The following is a 19029-nucleotide window of genomic DNA, read 5'->3' as shown; positions in this document are numbered from 1 at the left end:
AGCAGAGCCAGGTTCTTAAAGTGGGGAGTTTAACCAACACACTGGTGGATGGGGGAGGGGATTTGTTCACTTTACTTCAGTCCCTTTACTTTGCATCCCCAATTCAGTTCAGGGATGGGGCACAGGGGACAAGGTCTTGCGTTTTCTTGTTTTAACTTGAAAAGAATTTTTATCTTTAAAATGATCATACAGTAAAACTTTTTTCTTTTAGTACACAGTTCTGCAAGTTTTAACACATGTATAAATTCATGTAACCACCACCACAATCAGGATGCAGAAGAGTTCCACCCCTCATGTTACCCTTCATACTCACACCCTCACAAGGGGTGGGTGGGAAGCGTGGGGTACAGCCTGACTTCCTGCTGTCCGCTTCTTTAGATCCTTATTCCCAGTGTGACTGAAAGCTCCTACAAGTCCACTCCTTCCTCATGTCAGCATTTCTAGTGTCACACAAAGGCTCAAAACTTCTAAACCTTTATTATTGATTAGTAGAAACACAAACAGCGATGACAATGACAGTGAGAAAGGGGAGAAGCCTTGACGTGGAGGACCCTCCCCTGTCCCAGGCAAGGCTGCGCAGTGCCACCTCCAGGCTGGGCCAGCTTGGCTGGCCCTGGCAACACAGAGGTAGTAACCTTGGCCGTGGCTCAGCAGTGCAAAGTTTCTTCGACAGGGTGCTGGGCCACACCCTGTGGCTCCTGTCACAGGACAATCTTAAAGGAGCTGAACAAAAGAAGAGTGCATTGGGTTTTCTGCTGGCAGAGGAAGGTAGGGACTAAACCCAAACTTACCTACCTCTCTCCCAAGACCCTTTGGAATGGGCTGTGTCCCATATCTGTGAGTCCCCTCTAGAGGAAGAGCTACTCTAATACATTCAGAGGAAGCAGGAGGCTTTCTCTAACCTCAGATACCACCTCCCATAATAACGTCGCAGACTCAGTGCAGCAAATGAGCACCACAGTCATACCTGGCAAAGTCTGGTGAGCGGGAGATGACATGCTGGAATTCAGAAAGATTGATGGTCCCATCCCTATCAATGTCAGACTCTTCTAGGATCTGGGAAAGGGAAAGCTTCAGGCCAAAGCCCAACCCTTCCCTCCTGCTCCCCAGCCCGGCCCAGCCGAGCCCGGTCCCGTTGCTCACATTGTCGATGAGCTGCTTCATCTCTGAGGCACTGAGCCGTGTGTCCTCACCCTCTCCCGTGAGGCAGTTCACGAGCTGGCTCAGGTCTTCTCTGTTCAAGGTTCCGTCATCATCAAAATCTAGAAAGCAGACACAGGAAGCCAAAAAGGATGTGGTCAGGATGAGCTCCGAGCTCCTGACCCCCAGCTCCCAAGCAGTACCCCCACAAAGACCATGTTGGAACGGGTGGTGTTCCACCCGGCCCCTGGTTCTTACCGAAGATGCGGAAGGCATAGTGGGACTTGATGTCTGGGGTGGCTGTGTCACTGAATACACTGAGGAGGTCCAAGAAGTCCTCAAAGCTCAGGCTGTCTCTGGTTGGGGAAGTGGAGAAGACCCTGCAGATTCGCTCCTTGAAGGGGTTGGCCTAGGCAAGAAAGCCTTCTGTGAATGCCACAGGATGCAGCCCAAGTCACACACTCAAACCCCACTGGGAAACTGGAGGGAACAGTTCAGGCTCTCGAGGGGAGAACAATCAGTGCTTTGGGGCCAGCACGGAGCTCAGGAGGACCAACGACCCAGCTGGGGGTGGCTTCTCAGGAGTCAGAGCTTAACCCAAAGGCAGGCCTGGGAGCACAGAAGGAAGAGGAAGGCATCCTAAGCAAAGAGGACAAGATGGGCTGGTTATTTTAAAACAAAACATTTCACTGAGTACTTACTGTGTTACAAGCACTAGGCCAGGCATTTTGCATAGCAATTTTCACAGCAGCCCTATGGAGAGCAATCAGCCTTTGGAACAGGGTTTCTCAAGCTTTAATAAGGTAATTTAACTCCTCTTAAAGGATAAAACTTGTTTGAACCTCCAAGAATATGTCTGAGAATCCCAGGTTGCAAAACACCCTTCTATATAATTCCCTTGCATGATTTTGGTAAAACCCTAGCCCCCAGGAAATCAGGGCTAAAAAGGGAAAAGACTAGAATGGGGACCAGTGACCACATGATCTCAAAAGGAGTAGCAGAGGGAGGCTGGGGGGCTGGCACCTTGAGCTCTGGAAGGCTGAGGATCTGCTCCAAGGACACTCGTGCCTGCAGTGACTCCTCCACACTCCGGTGCTCCTGGGGAAGCAGCTCACAAAACCGCCTGTGGGCTCTGGCAGAAGGAGGGGAAGCTGTTGTCGTCCCTTCCTGAGTGTATTACATCCCCACTCCTTGCCTTGCTACCCATTATAAACCAGGTGAGGAGCTAAGCCCCATACACAGTATGTCTGAGTCTCAGGCATAACCCAAGAGGAGATATATTACAAGACAGTATAGGCTGGGAGTCCATTCTTGCAATGGGTATTGACTGTGGGCCCACTGTGTCCCAGGCACTGGGCCCTGGTTCTAGACCCCCCCGAGGGATAGAGAGGTCTGGGAAGGAGCCATAAGTTGGCCCTGAAGAACAAATGAAAAGAGCTGAACTGAAATCTCATTCTCATTCATTTCAGGAACCTCCTGCTGCTCCTCAAAGCAGCTACCCTGAACTATCTACTCCTTAGGCACCATCTCATTCCCACTGGGATTACTTTTGCCCAGAGAAGCTCAGGAATCTTCTCACTCAAGTGCCCTGGCCACATAAAGTTTGCCCACGGCTAGGGAGGGGGTTCCAGTCCCAGTTCAAATCCTCCTACTCAGTCTTAAGACAAATTATCAAACTGTGTCGCTGTCCCCATACCTCCGTCGTGAGGGTTAAATTAGGTAATGTAGAAAACCTCGTAGCACAGCCTGGCACACAGCAAGTGCTCAATAAGCGTTAACGGTTACTGTATTATTCAGGTAAAGGAGGAGCCAGGCTCCCCAAGGCTTCTCTGGCTTTGCCTGTAGGTAAAGCAGCCCAGAACTGCAGCAGCCCCTGCCGGACTGGAGTAACTTCGGTTATGCAGAAGCCAGTGGAGCGAAATCAAAGAGCGCCCAACTTTGGCTGGAAGCTGCGAGGTGACTCCACGGTGCACAGCTGCGGCCGCCGGCGCCAGCGGGAAGGTCGTGCCGGGAAGAGGGCACAGCCTAGGGCCCGGGGCCCTGCACTCCAGTTCCGGCTCAGCTCCTGACCTCGGGCAGGCCCCTGCCTCTCCCTCTGGCGGGGCCTCAGTTTGCCCACCTGTAAGACAGAGCCTCCCCCGCCCCCCACGCCCGAAGTCGTCCCCAGAAGATCCCGGAGGTGAGGTTCGAGACAGCACTTACAGGAGGATCTCCTGTTTGGTCAGGAACGTCAAGTCCTGGAAGGCAAAACAAGACAGGAGGTCAGCGGGCGGCCCGGGGCCAGAGGCCGCGTCCGCCGCCCTGCCGCCGTTCGGGGACACCCCCACACCCCCAAGCGCAGGGCCGCGCGCAAACTCCCTGGGGACTGGCGTCTCACGCACCTGGTACTCGACCAGCAGCTCCTTGGACAGGCGACTGCCCGAGCCCCCCATTGCCGCGCCGCGCGTACAGCTCCACCAACTCCTCTCGGGACGCCGGCAACTTTCTCACTTCCGCCCTCGGGCCGCGTCACCGCCCAGTCCCCGCGGCAACCGCTCCTGGGGCCACCGCCCCCAGGCCCACCCCCTCCTTAAAGTTCCCAGGCGCTCCCCGCCCGGTACAGCCAGCTGGATCCCGGCTCTAGGCAGTTCCCGGCGAGCCGGAGGCGGGGCCCGCGGCGGGGCCGGACGCTCCAGGGCGGAGCCCAGGCCGCAGGACCCCGCCTCCTGGATGGGCGGGACGGGCCGCGCCGCGTGCCTGCGTGCAGGTTGCGCATACGTTAAGGGTGCCGCGACCTCGCTATGGCCACGGCAGGATTTCAGGGGAAGGTGTGCGTGTCCGCCTCATCTGCAGTACGTGGCGGCTGGGGCGGGGTGGCTTTGTGTGGAGTCCGGTAAGGGGCATTAGGGAAGTGTTTGGAGCAAGGGTAACCGAGAAACCTCGTGACTCGCTGAGTGGCCCGAGGCGGTCGGCTGCCCCTCTGCCCAGCGAGGGCTCTTCCACCCAGACGTTACCACCGGGCACCTGCCGTACGTGTTGCAACCCTCACACCACCTCTCCAGAAATAACCATAACCTTTCTGCCTACTGAGGCCGTTTAGTGACGGCCCACTGAAGCGCTGTGCATAGCTTCAGTTCTTACAACAGTTCTTCAAGGTAAGTTCCCGTTTGGCAAATTTGGAAATGCAGAGGCTCAGGGGGGTTCAGTGACTTGACTAGACTCGGTCATTTACAAAGCCGTCTCTGCAGTCCAAGGCTCTTTTCAAGAATCCGCCCTGCTGTACTCCTCATTCCAGCCTACATGCTGTCCCCCTGACCCCACCCTGCGTCCAGACTGCATGCTGGGGGAGGCAGGGATCGAAGCTGACCTGTTTGCTCTTGTCCCCTCTCAACTCCTAGGACAATGCTTGACACATGGTAGGCTCTCAATATTTATTGGATGCATGCATGAATGAATTAACCTACACTGTTCCAAAAGGTGAGGATCACAAGTTACTGCTTGGAGGAGGTGGAGGTGCGGTTAATTTTTTTTCCACATCTTTATTGGAGTATAATTGCTTTACCTTGTTGTGTTAGTTGCTGCTGTATAACAAAGTGAATCAGCTATATGTATACATATATCCCCATATCCCCTCCCTCTTGCGTCTCCCTCCCACCCTCCCTATCCCACTCCTCTAGGTGGTCACAAAGCACCGAGCTGATCTCCCTGTGCTATGCGGCTGCTTCCCACTGGCTATCTATTTTACATTTGGTAGTGCATATATGTCCATGCCACTCTCTCACTTCGTCCCAGCTTACCCTTTCCCCTCCCCGTGTCCTCAGGTCCATTCTCTACGTCTACATCTTTATTCCTGTCCTGCCCTTAGGTTCTTCAGAACCATTTTTTTTTAAGATTCTATACATATGTATCAGCATACGATACTTGTTTTTCTCTTTCTGACTTACTTCACTCTGTTAAAAGACTCTAAGTCCACCCACTTCACTACAAATAACAATTTCGTTTCTTTTTATGGCTGAGTAATATTCCATCGTGTATATGTGCCCATCTTTTTTTTTAATTTATTAATTTTTAAATTTTTCGTTGCATTGGCTCCTGTGTTGCTGTGCACGGGCTTTCTCTAGTGGTGGCAAGCAGGGGCTACTCTTCGTTGCAGTGCGCGGCCTTCTCGTTGTGGTGGCTTCTCTTGTTGCGGAGCATGGGCTGTAGGTGCGCGGGCTTCAGTAACTGTGCCACGTGGGCTCAGTAGCTGTGGCTCGTGGGCTCTAGAGCGCAGGCTCAGTAGTTCTGATGCACAGGCTTAGTTGCTCTGCGGCATGTGGGATCTTCCCAGACCAGGGCATGAACCCGTGTCCCCTGCATTGGCAGGCGGACTCCTAACCATTGTGCCACCAGGGAAGCCCATGCCACATCTTCTTTATCCATTCATCTGTGAATGGACACTTAGGTTGCTTTCCATGTCGTGGCTATTGTAAGTAGTGCTGCAGTGAACATTGTGGTACATGACTCTTTTTGAATTATGGTTCTCTCAGGGTATTTGCCCAGTAGTGGGATTGCTGGGTCATATGGTAGTTCTATTTAGTTTTTTAAGGAACGTCCATACTGTTCTCCATAGTGACTGTATCAGTTTACATTCCCACCAGCAGTGCAAGCAAGTTCCCTTTTCTCCACACCCTCTCCAGCATTTATCGTTTGTAAATTTTTTGATGATGGCCATTCTGACCTGTGTGAGGTGATACCTCATTGTAGTTTTGATTTGCATTTCTCTAATGATTAGTGATGTTGAGCATCCTTTCATGTGTTTGCTGGCAATCTGTATATCTTCTTTGGAGAAATGTCTGTTTAGGTCTTCTGCCCATTTTTGGATTGGGTTGTTTGTTTTTTTGATATTGAGCTGCATGAACTGCTTGTATATTTTGAAGATTAATCCTTTGTCAGTTGCTTCACTTGCAAATATTTTCTCCCGTTCTGAGGGTTGTCTTTTCGTCTTGTTTATGGTTTCCCTTGCTGTGCATAAGCTTTTAAGTTTCATTAGGTCTCATATGTTTATTTTTGTTTTTACTTCCATTTCTCTAGGGGATGGGTCAAAAAGGATCTTGCTATGATTTGTGTCATAGAGTGTTCTGCCTGTATTTTCCCCTAAGAGTTTTATAGTGTCTGGCCTTATATTTACGTCTTTAATCTATCTTGAGTTTATTTTTGTGTATGGTGTTAGGAAGTGTTCTAATTTCATTCTTTTACATGTAGCTGTCCAGTTTTCCCAGGACCACTTATTGAAGAGGCTGTCTTTTCTCTATTGTATATTCTTGCCTGCTTTATCAAAGATAAGGTGACCATATGTGCATGAGTTGATCTCTGGGCTTTCTATCCTGTTCCATTGATCTATATTTTTGTTTTTGTGCCAGTACCATACTGTCTTGATTACTGTAGCTTTGTAGTATAATCTGAAGTCAGGGACCCTGATTCCTCCAGCTCCGTTTTTCTTTCTCAAGATTGCTTTGGCTTTTCGGGGCCTTCTGTGTTTCCATACAAATTGTGAAATTTTTTGTTCTAGTTCTGTGAAAAATGCCAGTGGTAGTTTGATAGGGATTGCATTGAATCTGTAGATTGCTTTGGGTTGTATAGCCATTTTCACAGTGTTGATTCTTCCAATCCAAGAACATGGTATATCTCTCCATCTGTTTGTATCATCTTTAATTTCTTTCATTAGTGTCTTATAGTTTTCTGCATACTGGTCTTTTGTCTCCTTAAGTAGGTTTATTCCTAGGTATTTTATTCTTTTTGTTGCAATGGTAAATGGGAGTGTTTCCTTAATTTCTCTTTCTGATCTTTCGTTGTTAGTGTATAGGAATGCAAGAGATTTCTGTGCATTAATTTTGTATCCTGCTACTTTAACAAATTCATTGATTAGCTCTAGTAGTTTTCTGGTAGCATCTTTAGGATTCTCTATGTAAAGTATCATGTCATCTGCAAACAGTGACAGTTTTACTTCTTCTTTTCCAATTTGGATTCCTTTTATTTCCTTTTCTTCTCTGATTGCTGTGGCTAAAACTTCCAAAACTATGTTGAATAAGAGTGGTGAGAGTGGGCAGCCTTGTCTTGTTCCTGATCTTAGTGGAAATGGTTTCAGTTTTTCACCATTGAGAACGATGTTGGCTGTGGGTTTGTCATATATGGCCTTTATTATGTTGAGGTAAGTTCCCTCTGTGCCTACTTTCTGGAGAGTTTTTATCATAAATGGGTTTTGAATTTTGTCAAAAGCTTTTTCTGCATCTGTTGAGATTATCATATGGTTTTTATTCTTCAGTTTATTAATATGGTGTATCACATTGATTGATTTGCGTATATTGAAGAATCCTTGCATTCCTGGGATAAACCCCACTTGATCATGGTGTATGATCCTTTTAATGTGCTGCTGGATCTCTGTTTGCTAGTATTTTGTTGAGGATTTTTGCATCTGTGTTCACCAGTGTTATTGACATGTAGTTTTCTTTTTTTGTGACATCTTTGTCTGGTTTTGGTATCAGGGTGATGGTGGTCTCGTAGAATGAGTTTGGGAGTGTTCTTCCCTCTGCTATACTTTGGAAGCATTTTAGAAGGATAGGTGTTAGCTCTTCTCTAAATGTTTGATAGAATTCACCTGTGAATCCATCAGGTCCTGCACTTTTGTTTGTTGGAAGATTTTTTTTTTTTTTTTTTTTGCGGTAGGCGGGCCTCTCACTGTTGTGGCCTCTCCCCTTGCAGAGCACAGGCTCCGGACGCGCAGGCTCAGCAGCCATGGCTCACGGGCCTAGCCGCTCTGCGGCATGTGGGATCTTCCCAGACCGGGGCACGAACCCGTGTCCCCTGCATCGGCAGGCGGACTCTCAACCACTGCGCCACCAGGGAAGCCCTGTTGGAAGATTTTTAATCACAGTCTCAGTTTCAGTGCTTGTGATTGGTCTGTTTATATTTTCTATTTCTTCCTGGTTCACTCTTGGAAGATTGTGCTTTTCTAAGAATTTGTCCATTTCTTCCAGGTTGTCCATTTTATTGGCATATAGTTGCTTGTAGTAATCTTTCATGATCCTTTGTATTTCTGTAGTGTCAGTTGTTACTTCTCCTTTTTCATTTCTAATTCTGTTGATTTGAGTCTTCTCCCTTTTTTTCTTGATGAGTCTGGCTAATGGTTTATCAGTTTTGTTTATCTTCTCAAAGAACCAGCTTTTACTTTCATTGATCTTTTCTATCGTTTCCTTTATTTCTTTTTCCTTTATTTCTGATCTAATCTTTATGATTTCTTTCCTTCTGCTAACTTTGGGGTTTTTTGGTTCTTCTTTCTCTAATTGCTTTAGGTGTAAGGTTAGGTTGTTTATTTGAGATTTTTCTTGTTTCTTGAGGTAGGATTGTATTGCTGTAAACTTCCCTCTTAAAACTGCTTTTGCAGTTTTAACCCATAGGTTTTGGGTTGTCGTGTTTCCATTGTCATTTGCTTCTAGGTATTTTTTGATTTCCTCTGATTTCTTCAGTGATCTCTTGGTTATTTAGTATTGTTTAGCCTCCATGTGTTTGTATTTTTTACAGTTTTTTCCCTGTAATTGATATCTGGTCTCATAGCATTGTGGTCAGAAAAGATGCTTGATACGATTTCAGTTTTCTTAAATGTACCAAGGCTTGATTTGTGACCCAAGATATGATCTATCCTGGAGAATGTTCCATGAGCACTTGAGAAGAAAGTGTATTCTGTTGTTTTGGGATGGAATGTCCTATAAATATCAATTAAGTCCATCTTGTTTAATGTATCATTTAAAGCTTGTGTTTCCTTATTTATTTTCATTTTGGATGATCTGTCCATTGGTGAAAGTGGGGTGTTAAAGTCCCCTACTATGAATGTGTTACTGTCGATTTCCCCTTTTATGGCTGTTAGCATTTATTTGCCTCATGTATTGATGTGCTCCTATGTTGGGTGCGTAAATATTTACAATTGTTATATCTTCTTCTTGGATCGATCCCTTGATCATTATGTAGTGTCATTCTTTGTCTCTTTTAATAGTCTTTATTTTAAAGTCTGTTTTGTCTAATATGAGAATTGCTACTCCAGCTTTCTTTTGGTTTCCATTTGCATGGAATATTTTTTTCCATCCCCTCACTTTCAGTCTGTATGTGTCCCTAGGTCTGAAGTGGGTCTCTTGTAGACAGCATATGTATGGGTCTTGTTTTTGTATCCATTCAGCCACTCTATGTCTTTTGGCTGGAGCATTTAATCCATTTACATTTAAGGTAATTATCGATATGTATGTTCCTATTACCATTTTCTCAATTGTTTTGCGTTTGTTATTGTAGGTCTTTTCCTTCTCTTGTGTTTCTTGCCTAGAGAAGTTCCTTTAGCATTTGTTGTAAAGCTGGATTGGTGGTGCTGAATTCTCTTAGCTTTTGCTTGTCTGTAAAGGTTTTAATTTCTCTGTCGAATCTGAATGAGATCCTTGCTGGGTAGAGTAATCTTGGTTGTAGATCTTTCCCTTTCATCACCTTAAATATGTCCTGCCACTCCCTTCTGGCTTGCAGAGTTTCTGCTGAAAGATCAGCTGTTAACTTCATGGAGATTCCCTTCTGTTATTTTTTGCTTTTCCCTTGCTGCTTTTAATGCTTTTTCTTTGTCTTTAATTTTTGATAGTTTGATTAATATGTGTCTTCGCATGTTTCTCCTTGGATTTATCCTGTATGGGACTCTCTGCGCTTCCTGGACTTGATTGACTCTTTCCTTTCCCATATTAGGGATGTTTTCAACTATAATCTCTTCAAATATTTTCTCAGTCCCTTTCTTTTTCTCTTCTTCTTCTGGGATCTCTATAATTCTAATGTTGGTGTGTTCAATGTTGTCCCAGAGGTCTCTGAGACCTCAATTCTTTTCATTCTTTTTTCTTTATCCTGCTCTGTGGTAGTTATTTCCACTATTTTATCTTCCAGGTCACTTTCTGTTCTTCTGCCTCAGTTATTCTGCTATTGATTCCTTCTAGAGAATTTTTAATTTCATTTATTGTGTTGTTCATCACTGTTTGTTCTTTAGTTCTAGGTCCTTGTTAAACGTTTCTTGTATTTTCTCCATTCTATTTCCAAGATTTTGGATCATCTTTACTATCATGACTCTGAATTCTTTTTCAGGTAGAGTGCCTATGTCCTCTTCGTTTGTTAGGTCTGGTGGGTTTTTACCTTGCTCCTTCATCTGCTGCATATTTCTCTGTCTTCTCATTTTGCTTAACTTATTGTGTTTGGGTCTCCTTTTCGCAGGTTGCACGTTCGTAGTTCATATTGTTTTTGGTGTCTGCCCCCAGTGGGTAAGGTTGGTTCAGTGGGTTGTGTAGGCTTCCTGGTGGAGGGGACTGGTGCCTGTGTTCTGGTGGATGAGGTTGGATCTTGTCCTTCTGGTGAGCAGGACCATGTCCAGTTGTGTGTTTTGGGGTGTCTGTGAACTTAGTATGATTTTAGGCAGCCTCTCTGCTAATGGGTGGTGTTGTGTTCCTGTCTTGCTAGTTGTTTGGCATAGGATGTCCAGCACTGGAGCTTGCTGGTTGTTGAGTGGATCTGTGTGTTAGCGTTGAGATGGAGTTCTCTGGGAGAGCTTTCACCGATTGATATTACATGGGGCCAGGAGGTCTCTGGTGGTCTAGTGTCCTGAACTTGGCTCTCCCACCTCAGCGGCTCCAGCCTGGTAGCCAGCCGGAGCACCAAGACCCTTTCCGCCAGATGGCCAGGTACGTGGGAAGTTTCTTGCCTTTTGGGAAGTCTGAGGTCTTCTGCCAGCATTCAGTAGGTGTTCTGTAGGAGTTGTTCCACACGTAGATGTACTTTTGATGTATTTGTGGGGATGAAGGTGATCTCCATGTCTTACTCCTCCACCATCTTGAAGGTACTCTCTGATCTATGTCTGAAGCTTCCATTCTGAAGCTTTGACAGGATTTCCTTCCCTCCATTCACAGCCACGTTTCTCTGCTAGCCTGTGGTTGGCAGGAGCCGGTTCCTCACAAGCTGGTGGACTGAGGAGGTCACTTCCTCACTGCTTGTTGGCTGGAAGTCTCAATCAGTTCTTTGCCATTTGAGTCTTTCCACAAGGTACCTTACACATGGCAGGTGACTTCCATGTATACATGTCTCTGCAGGTTCTCTCCCTGGTAGGCTGCTCTCGCAACAGCATTCACTGCCGGTCGTGGAACTTCCAGAAGCTGAGGAGGCATGCTCCGAGGTTAATTATTTTTTATTGTTGTTTGTTTTCAGCTTTAATGAGGTATAATTTTTTAATATAAATTTATTTATTTATTTATTTTTGGTTGCCTTGGGTCTTCGTTGCAGTGCGTGGGCTTCTCATTGTGGTGGCTTCTCTTGTTGCGGAGCTCGTGGTCTAGGCACGTCTGCCTCAGTAACTGTGGCTCATGGGCTCTAGAGTGCGGGCTCAGTAGTTGTGGCACACAGGCTTAGTTGCTCCACGGCATGTGGGATCTTCCCAGACCAGGGCTCGAACCCCTGTCCCCTGCATTGGCAGGTGGATTCTTAACCACTGTGCCACCAGGGAAGTCCATAAATTATAAAATAGTTATTCTGAGTCATCCAGCAGTCCCTGGTAAGTCTGGTTAGCATATTGTCCTTCCTGTGCCCGATCAACCCTTGACACAGTGATAAAACTGAGTGGCTGATTTAAAAATAGCTCATAGTGCTATTTTTAAACAAAACAATTATTTTGTTTCTTAGTTGGATCTTTCAAAGGTTTGTTCATTGATCATTTTTTTATTAAAGTACCAACCCTTGGATTTGTGAATTCTAACTTTTTTTCGTTTTCCAAGACATTTCATTCCCTGCTTGTAATATTATTTCCCTCTTCCTCTTTTCCTTGAGACATTACATAGGATGGCCACACAGGGTTTGTCTGACGCAGTGATATTTGATGTTTAATGTTTGAGACCTAAATGAGTCAGGCATGTGAAGAATACCTGGGAGAAGGGTATTTTAGGCTGAGAGAACATAAAGCACCAAGGCCCTGAGCAGGAGCAAGTTTAGGAAGAGTGAGCAGCAGAGTAGGCCAGGGGAAGAGTGGACTGGGAGGAGGTGAGAGGGGGAGGCACCGCTAAGCCTTGAGAGCCCGGAGGCCATGGTGAGGAAATTGACTTTGTTCTAGGGGCTCAAGGTCACATCCCTAGTGAATGGAAGAGCCAGAATTCAAACACCTTGTCAGCCTCCAAAACCACATCTCTCACCTTCCTGCCAGGATGATACCGACTACACAGGCTTGTTGTGAGGGTCACCTGAGTGGACTTGGAAAGCCCCCAACCCATGCCTGGCACGACATAGACATGCGAACAGTGTGCCCTTTCTCCTGGTTTTCCTATGTAGGTTCAGTCCTGTTGTGTGGTCACTATGATTTGTCACTTTCAAGTATTCCTCTTTATTCCTAGGTGTTGTTTTTGCCTCCTAGTTCACTTGAATATAAATACAACCATTCCCACTTTCTATTGATTCTATTGACTGATATGTCTTTACTCGTATTTTTAGCCTTTTGGTATCATCTTGGCCCTAGGTCCTTGGTCCTAGCCCCTGGCTTTTAATGTTACTCCAAATTTGTATCTAGCCCAGACCTTACCCTTAACCTCCAGGTTTGACTGTCTCACTGCCTACACCACTTTTCTTGGATGCCCAGGCTGCATCTCAGAGTCAATAATCAAAACTGAACTCTTGGTCTCTCCCTTCCTCTAGTCAACCTATTCTCACCCCACCTCCCCAGCATCTCCATCTCTGTAAATGTCACTGCAGTGCCTAGTTCCTGATGCCGAGTCACTCTCAGCTCTTCCTTTTCTGTCAGTCCCCCTAGTCAGCCTGTCAGCAGGCCCTGTTGGTTCAGCCTTCAAAACATGACCCGTATCCCCAAGCTCCTTTGTCTCTGTTGCCATCTGTGTTGTCCAGTCACCCTCACTGCTCACCTGGACACCAGAGTGGCCTCCAATGTGATCTCTGCTTCCCCTTGCTCCCCTACAATCCATTTTCCACACAACAGTTAGAAAAAAGTTTATAAAATACCAGATGATCCTTATACTTAGAACCTGCCAGTGATTTCTTACTCTGTTTAGAATAAAATCCAAGTTCCTGACCATGATGCATAAGGCCCTGCAGCTAATCTGGCCCCTGCCTTCCTCTCCAGCCTCATGTGGGGGCCCCCTCCCCTGGTCAGCCATACCTCAGTAACACTACCTCCTTTCTGTTCCTTGAACAGGCCAGCCACCTGCCCTGCGAGACTTATGGCCTTGGACTTACAATTTCCTTTGCTTAGAGTACACTTTCCTCAGCTCTTCATTGTAGGCCTCTTCTCATCCTTCCTGTCTTAGTTCAGCTGTCATTTCAGAGGGCCCTACCCCGCCCTCTTGTGGAAGTGGGATGCCCTGATCCCACCTCTTAGTCACCCTCTGTTGTATCACTTGTTTATTTCCCACAAAATGCTATCACCACGGGTAGTTAACATTTTCCTTTTGCTTTATCATCTGACGCCACCCCAGGATGTAAGCTCCGTAGGGATATGTGTGGACTTTGCTCTCTTTATTTGCTACCATTTCCCCATTGCCTCATACACAGCAGTTACTTCATAAATACTTGGGTTTTGTGGCTCAGCTGAACGTGGAGCAGGGTGCACAGAAGAGGTGGCCCCAGAGTGTCAACAGTGGGGATGATGTAGGCATTGATTCTGAATGAATGAATGAATGAATGAATGAGTGAATGAGAGAGTAAGTGAATACTTAGGTTTAGCTCATCAAATTGTTGGATTTCTTGAATCTATTTTGAGACTCACTTAAATTTTTTCAAGTTGTGGTAAAAAATACATAACATGAAATTTACCATCTTGACATTTAAAAGTTGTGATTAAAAAACACGTAGCAGGGGCTTCCCTGGTGGCGCAGTGGTTGAGAGTCCGCCTGCTGATGCAGGGGACACGGGTTCGTGCCCCGGTCTGGGAAGATCCCACATGCTGCAGAGCGGCTAGGCCCGTGAGCCATGGCCGCTGAGCCTACGCGTCCGGAACCTGTGCTCCGCAGTGGGAGAGGCCACAACAGTGAGAGACCCGCATACCGCAAAAAAAAAAAAACACATAGCAGGGCTTCCCTGGTGGCGCAGTGGTTGAGAATCTGCCTGCCAATGCAGGGGACACGGGTTCGAGCCCTGGTCTGGGAAGGTCCCACATGCCGCAGAGCAACTAGGCCCATGAGCCACAACTACTGAGCCTGCGCGTCTGGAGCCTGTGCTCCGCAACTAGAGAGGCCGCGACAGTGAGGCCTGCGCACCGCGATGAAGAGTGGCCCCCACTGGCTGCAACTAGAGAAAGCCCTCGCACAGAAAACAAAGACCCAACACGGCCCAAAATAAATAAATAAATAAATAAATTTTAAAAAACATTCCTCCATAAAAATACCACTAAGCTTTAAAAAAATAAAAATAAAAATAAATTAAAAATACGTAGCATAGGGACTTCCCTGGTGGCGCAGTGGTTAAGAATCCGCCTGCCAATGCAGGGGACATGGGTTTGATCCCTGGTCTGGGAAGATCCCACATGCCGCGGAGCAACTAAGCCCATGCACCACAACTACTGAGGCTGTGATCTAGAGCCCGTGAGCCACAACTACTGAAGCCCGTGTGCCACAACTACTGAAGCCTGCTTGCCTAGAGTCCATGCTCGTCAACAAGAGAAGCCATTGCAGTGAGAAGCCCGCACACCACAACGAAGAGTAGCCCCCGCCCACCGCAACTAGAAAAAGCCCATGAGCAGCAACAAAGACCCAACACAGCCTAATATAAATAAATAAATAAATAAACTTATTTTTTAAAAAATATGGCAGTCTTCAAAAGTTAAAAAATAAAAAAGCACGTAGCATAAAATTTAACACCTTAACCATTTCTGAGTGTATAGTTCAGTAGTGTTAAATATATTCACATTGTTTGGTAGCCAATCTCCAGACCTCTTTTCTTCTTGCAAAACTGAAACTCTATGCCCATTAAACAACAAACAATTCCTCATTTTCTCCTCCCCCCAGCCCTTGGGAACCACCATTCTACTTTCTGTCTCTATGAATTTGAGCACTTTATGTCCCTTATATAAGTGGACTCATACAATATTTGTCCTTTGGTGACTGGCTTATTTCACTTAGCATAATGTCCTGATGGTCCATCCGTGTTGTAACATATGTCAGCATTTAGTGCTTTTTAAGGCTGAATAACATTCCATTGTCTGTATATACTGCATCTTGTTTATTCATTTATCTATCGATGGATACTTAAGTTGCTTCCACCTTTTGGCTATTGTGAATAATGCTGCTATGAAAATGGGTGTACAGATATCTCTTTTTGAGACCCTGCTTTTGGTTCTTTTGGATATATACCCAGAAGTGGGATTGCTGGATCATATAGTAATTCTATTTTTAACTTTTTGAGGAGCTGCTGTACTGTTTTCCATAGCAGCTGCATCACTTTACATTCCCACCAGCAGTGCACAAGGGTTCCAATTTCTCCATATCCTTGCCAACACATGTTATTTTCTGTTTTTGATAGTAGCCATCCTAAAGGATGTAAAGTGGTATCTTACTGTGATTCTGATTTGCATTTCCCTAATTAGTGATGTTGAGCATCTTTTCATGTGCTTGTTGGACATTTGTGTATCTTTGGAGAAATGTCTTAGGCTCACTTTCAATAGAATAATTAAAGATTTTATGTTTTATTGTCAATATTATGCTTAGCTCGAGTTAAAAAAATTTTTTATTGTGGTAAAAAATGCGTAAGATTTACCACCTTAACCGTTTCTAAGTGTGCAATTCAGTAGTGTTAAGTATATTCCCATTGTTGTGCCGCCAGTCTCTAGAACTTTTTCATCTTACAAAACTGAAACTCTATACTCATTAAACTCAGCTTGACTTTTAATATGTTGTTTTGTGTGTTCTTTGTTTTTTCTGTTTTACTAATATGAAGTTTCTGGACCAGCAGAGCTGAGGGTACCCAAACTTGTACTGAGGCAACTCTACTGAGGTAAGCTTCATTCTGAAGTCCCATCTGGGCCAACAGTAGGTCGTCTCCCTGACACTTCTGGGTCCACAGGGCTCCAGGGGCCCAGTGGGAGATGAAGACAGGCACCTATATTTCTGCCTTAAAGGATTGGCCTAGGGCGCTTATGATGGGCCATCCTCACCCAAATGGTTCTATGCATGGCCATTTGGAATCACTACACAACAGTGGAAAAGCTGTTCCCACAGAGGAGTGGTCAGCTTTGAAACCTTGGCCATTCTCATGCACTGGAACACTGGTGCAGTTTTCTGGAGGGTAGTTTGACAGACTACGTATCAAAAGCCTGAGCTGTGAGCCTGCTCTGACCAGTGGTCTACTAAGATTTTATTTTAAAGGAAAATAAAAACATCTGCAAAGATAGATACACAGGATGTTCATCACAACATTGTATATAATAGTATGAAATTGGCAGCAACCTAAATGTACAACAGTTAAAGATTTGTTAAAAAATTAATATCTGGGACTTCCCTGTGGCCCAGTGGTTAAGACTCCGCACTCCCAATGCAGGGGGCACGGGTTTGATCCCTGGTCGGGGAACTAAGATCCCACATGCCACATGGCACGGGCAAAAAAAAAAAGTCAAGATCCATCTACATATGAAAATGAGGCTAAATGTAAATTGTGATTTTTCCCTGGGCACTGGAATAAGGGTTGTAATTTATCTTTATTTTTTTAATCCATGAAGAAAGTTTACTCAATATATATAATTTTAGAAAGAGAAAGAATTTGATTTATATTTTTAATTCAGTAAAAACGTATGCTAATCTGCAGGTGATAATTATGAGTGATTTCTTTGTTTTCAAAATATTTTACCAGAGGCATATATTACTTTTATAATCAGAGCAAAAAGTAAAGGTTATTTGAAAATAAAAATAGGAGAGTTCCCTGGTGGCCTAGTGGTTAGAATTTGGGGCTTTCACGGCCGTCGCCCAGGTTCAGCCCCTGTTCAGTGAACTGATATCCCGCCAGCTGCATGGCACGGCCAAATAAATAAATAAATAATAAAAATAAAATCTTTGGAAATGGGATAGCATCATATATTTTTCACCTTATGATTGTTTCAGGTCAGCCCCATGGCTGTTCCACATGGTTCAAGTGAAACTTCCTATTTGCTACCTCCAAACAGTGAGGACTGGGGACGGCACGGCATTCCTGACTTTGTCTATGGGCAGGAGGAACTCGTGCCAGAAGGGATTCAGTGGCCAAGGAGCAGACCCAGCCTTCTGGACACACTGCCACTGTCTCGCTTTGACTCTGCCCTCTGCTTGGCCTGGAGGCAGCGGATGGAGCTGGGGCTGTTCCGCTACTGTCTGGGGGACCTGCAGACCCAAACCCTTCCTGGTGCCGTGGGTTTTGTGGCTCAGCTGAATGTGGAGCGAGGTGTGCAAAGAAGGAGCCCCCAGAACATCAGGAGCGTGAGGCAGGCGTTTGACCCTGAGCAGTTTAACTTCAACCAGATCCGGCCAGGAGAAGTCCTCTTCCGCTTGCACCGGGACCCCGATCTCCCCAGTGCTCTCCAGCAAGACGACATCCTCGTGGTGATCAACGTCAGCCCCTTGGAGTGGGGCCACGTGCTGCTGGTGCCCGAGCCCACCCGAGGGCTCCCCCAGCGCCTGCTGCCAGGGGCACTGCAGGCCGGGGTTGAAGCTGTGCTGCTGAGCTCACACCCAGGCTTCCGAGTTGGCTTCAACAGCCTGGGCGGCCTGGCCTCAGTGAACCACCTCCACCTGCATGGCTATTACCTGGCCCACAGACTGCCCGTGGAGGGGGCCCCAAGCGAACCCCTGGATCCTGGGGGCCGTCTGCATCTGCTCCAGGCCCTCCCAGCTCCTGGCTTCCTCTTTTACACAAGCGGGCCAGGGCCCGACTTGGAAGCCTTGATAAGCAGGGTATGTCGGGCCACTGACTATCTGGCTGACCACGAGATTGCACATAACTTGTTTGTGACCCGGGGCGCTCCACCTGGAAAGACATCATCTTCCTCAGCCCTCACGGGGGTCCGAGTAATTCTTTGGGCCCGGAAGTCCAGCTTTGGGATAAAGGAAGGCGAGGCCTTCAATGTTGCCCTCTGTGAGCTGGCTGGGCACCTCCCTGTCAAAACATCCCAGGACTTCAGCAGCCTGACAGAGGCGGTGGCTCTGGCCATCATCCGAGACTGTCTGCTGCCCCCAGACCAGGCAGAAAAGGTGCAGGCAGCACTGGTGGCCTTGATAGCCAAGGAAGAACAGTAATCCTTCCAGAAGTATTTATTTTGTAACCGATCTAAGTCTCTGTCCAGAAATCTGTCCATCATGATCATGTGGGCACTTTCATGAATGCCTTCTCACCTGTCTCAGCCTAAGGGGAGGGATAAAGAACTGGTAAGTGGTCTCTTTAAGGAGGAGGATACCTTGGAATAAATCGAATGAATGAGCCCTCATGGATGTATCTGCTGCTTTTCACCTTTCTTCTTAGATAAGCCCCAAGGATGTCAAACCTATTGTTAAGAAGGGAGTGTGTGCAAGAGTTAATTAACACACTCCTGACTTGTATATGCCAACTTTTCTCTTCCTTTCTTATCAAATCGTAGCAAAGTGATAGTTTATCACTTCCCCTGTTCTTGCCTCTCTGCCTGTTCTCCCTTTGCCCACCACTGAGTTGTATTTCTTCATCCTGCCCCTACATATGTCCCCTCCATCCATATGCCCTATTTATAGCATTCTTCGCCTACCTGGCCACCTTGAATTTTCCTTCAGCCCCAAAGCTGAGCTGAGTGTTCTTCACATACATCATTTCATGTGAAAACAAGGTGTCCTCACAACTTGAAAGTTGCAGGTCCTCCTCTTAATACTCCCATTTAACAGACGAAGA

At 46.2% G+C, this 19029-nt stretch overlaps 2 protein-coding genes across 2 annotated transcripts; one reads left to right on the top strand and one right to left on the bottom strand.

Annotated features, from left to right (window-relative positions):
* Window positions 1–458: 458 nt before the first annotated feature.
* CIB1 (calcium and integrin binding 1) lies at window positions 459–3667 on the bottom strand. Its single transcript, XM_081227363.1, has 7 exons — window positions 3522–3667; window positions 3343–3377; window positions 2164–2272; window positions 1399–1549; window positions 1144–1262; window positions 968–1056; window positions 459–723 (listed from the first exon to the last, which is right to left on the bottom strand). The coding sequence occupies exons 1-7, from the start codon at window positions 3570–3572 to the stop codon at window positions 702–704; spliced, it is 576 nt and encodes a 191-aa protein (XP_081083489.1). The 5' UTR covers window positions 3573–3667; the 3' UTR covers window positions 459–701.
* Window positions 3668–3886: 219 nt separating this feature from the next.
* GDPGP1 (GDP-D-glucose phosphorylase 1) lies at window positions 3887–18591 on the top strand. The gene is made up of 4 exons (XM_081227888.1): window positions 3887–4274; window positions 11253–11335; window positions 16087–16143; window positions 17244–18591. Exon 4 carries the CDS (start codon window positions 17253–17255, stop codon window positions 18408–18410), a length of 1158 nt encoding a protein of 385 aa, XP_081084014.1. The 5' UTR covers window positions 3887–4274; window positions 11253–11335; window positions 16087–16143; window positions 17244–17252; the 3' UTR covers window positions 18411–18591.
* Window positions 18592–19029: the final 438 nt, after the last annotated feature.

Source organism: Mesoplodon bidens (assembly GCF_964165515.1).
Source record: "Mesoplodon bidens genome assembly, chromosome: 3".
Taxonomy (NCBI): domain Eukaryota; kingdom Metazoa; phylum Chordata; class Mammalia; order Artiodactyla; family Ziphiidae; genus Mesoplodon; species Mesoplodon bidens.
This window is presented reverse-complemented; position numbering and strand designations above follow the sequence as displayed.

Bases quoted from the DNA above. Each gene is read 5' to 3' on its own strand.
- CIB1 (XM_081227363.1), bottom strand. From the start codon at position 3,572: ATGGGGGGCTCGGGCAGTCGCCTGTCCAAGGAGCTGCTGGTCGAGTAC. The intron at 2,273-3,342 runs GTAAGTGCTGTC...TCCTTCTGCCAG, and splicing joins ACCAAACAGGAGATCCTCCT to AGCCCACAGGCGGTTTTGTG. The intron at 724-967 runs GTATGACTGTGG...TCTTTTGTTCAG, and splicing joins CGCTCACCAGACTTTGCCAG to CTCCTTTAAGATTGTCCTGT.
- GDPGP1 (XM_081227888.1), top strand. From the start codon at position 17,253: ATGGCTGTTCCACATGGTTCAAGTGAAACTTCCTATTTGCTACCTCCA.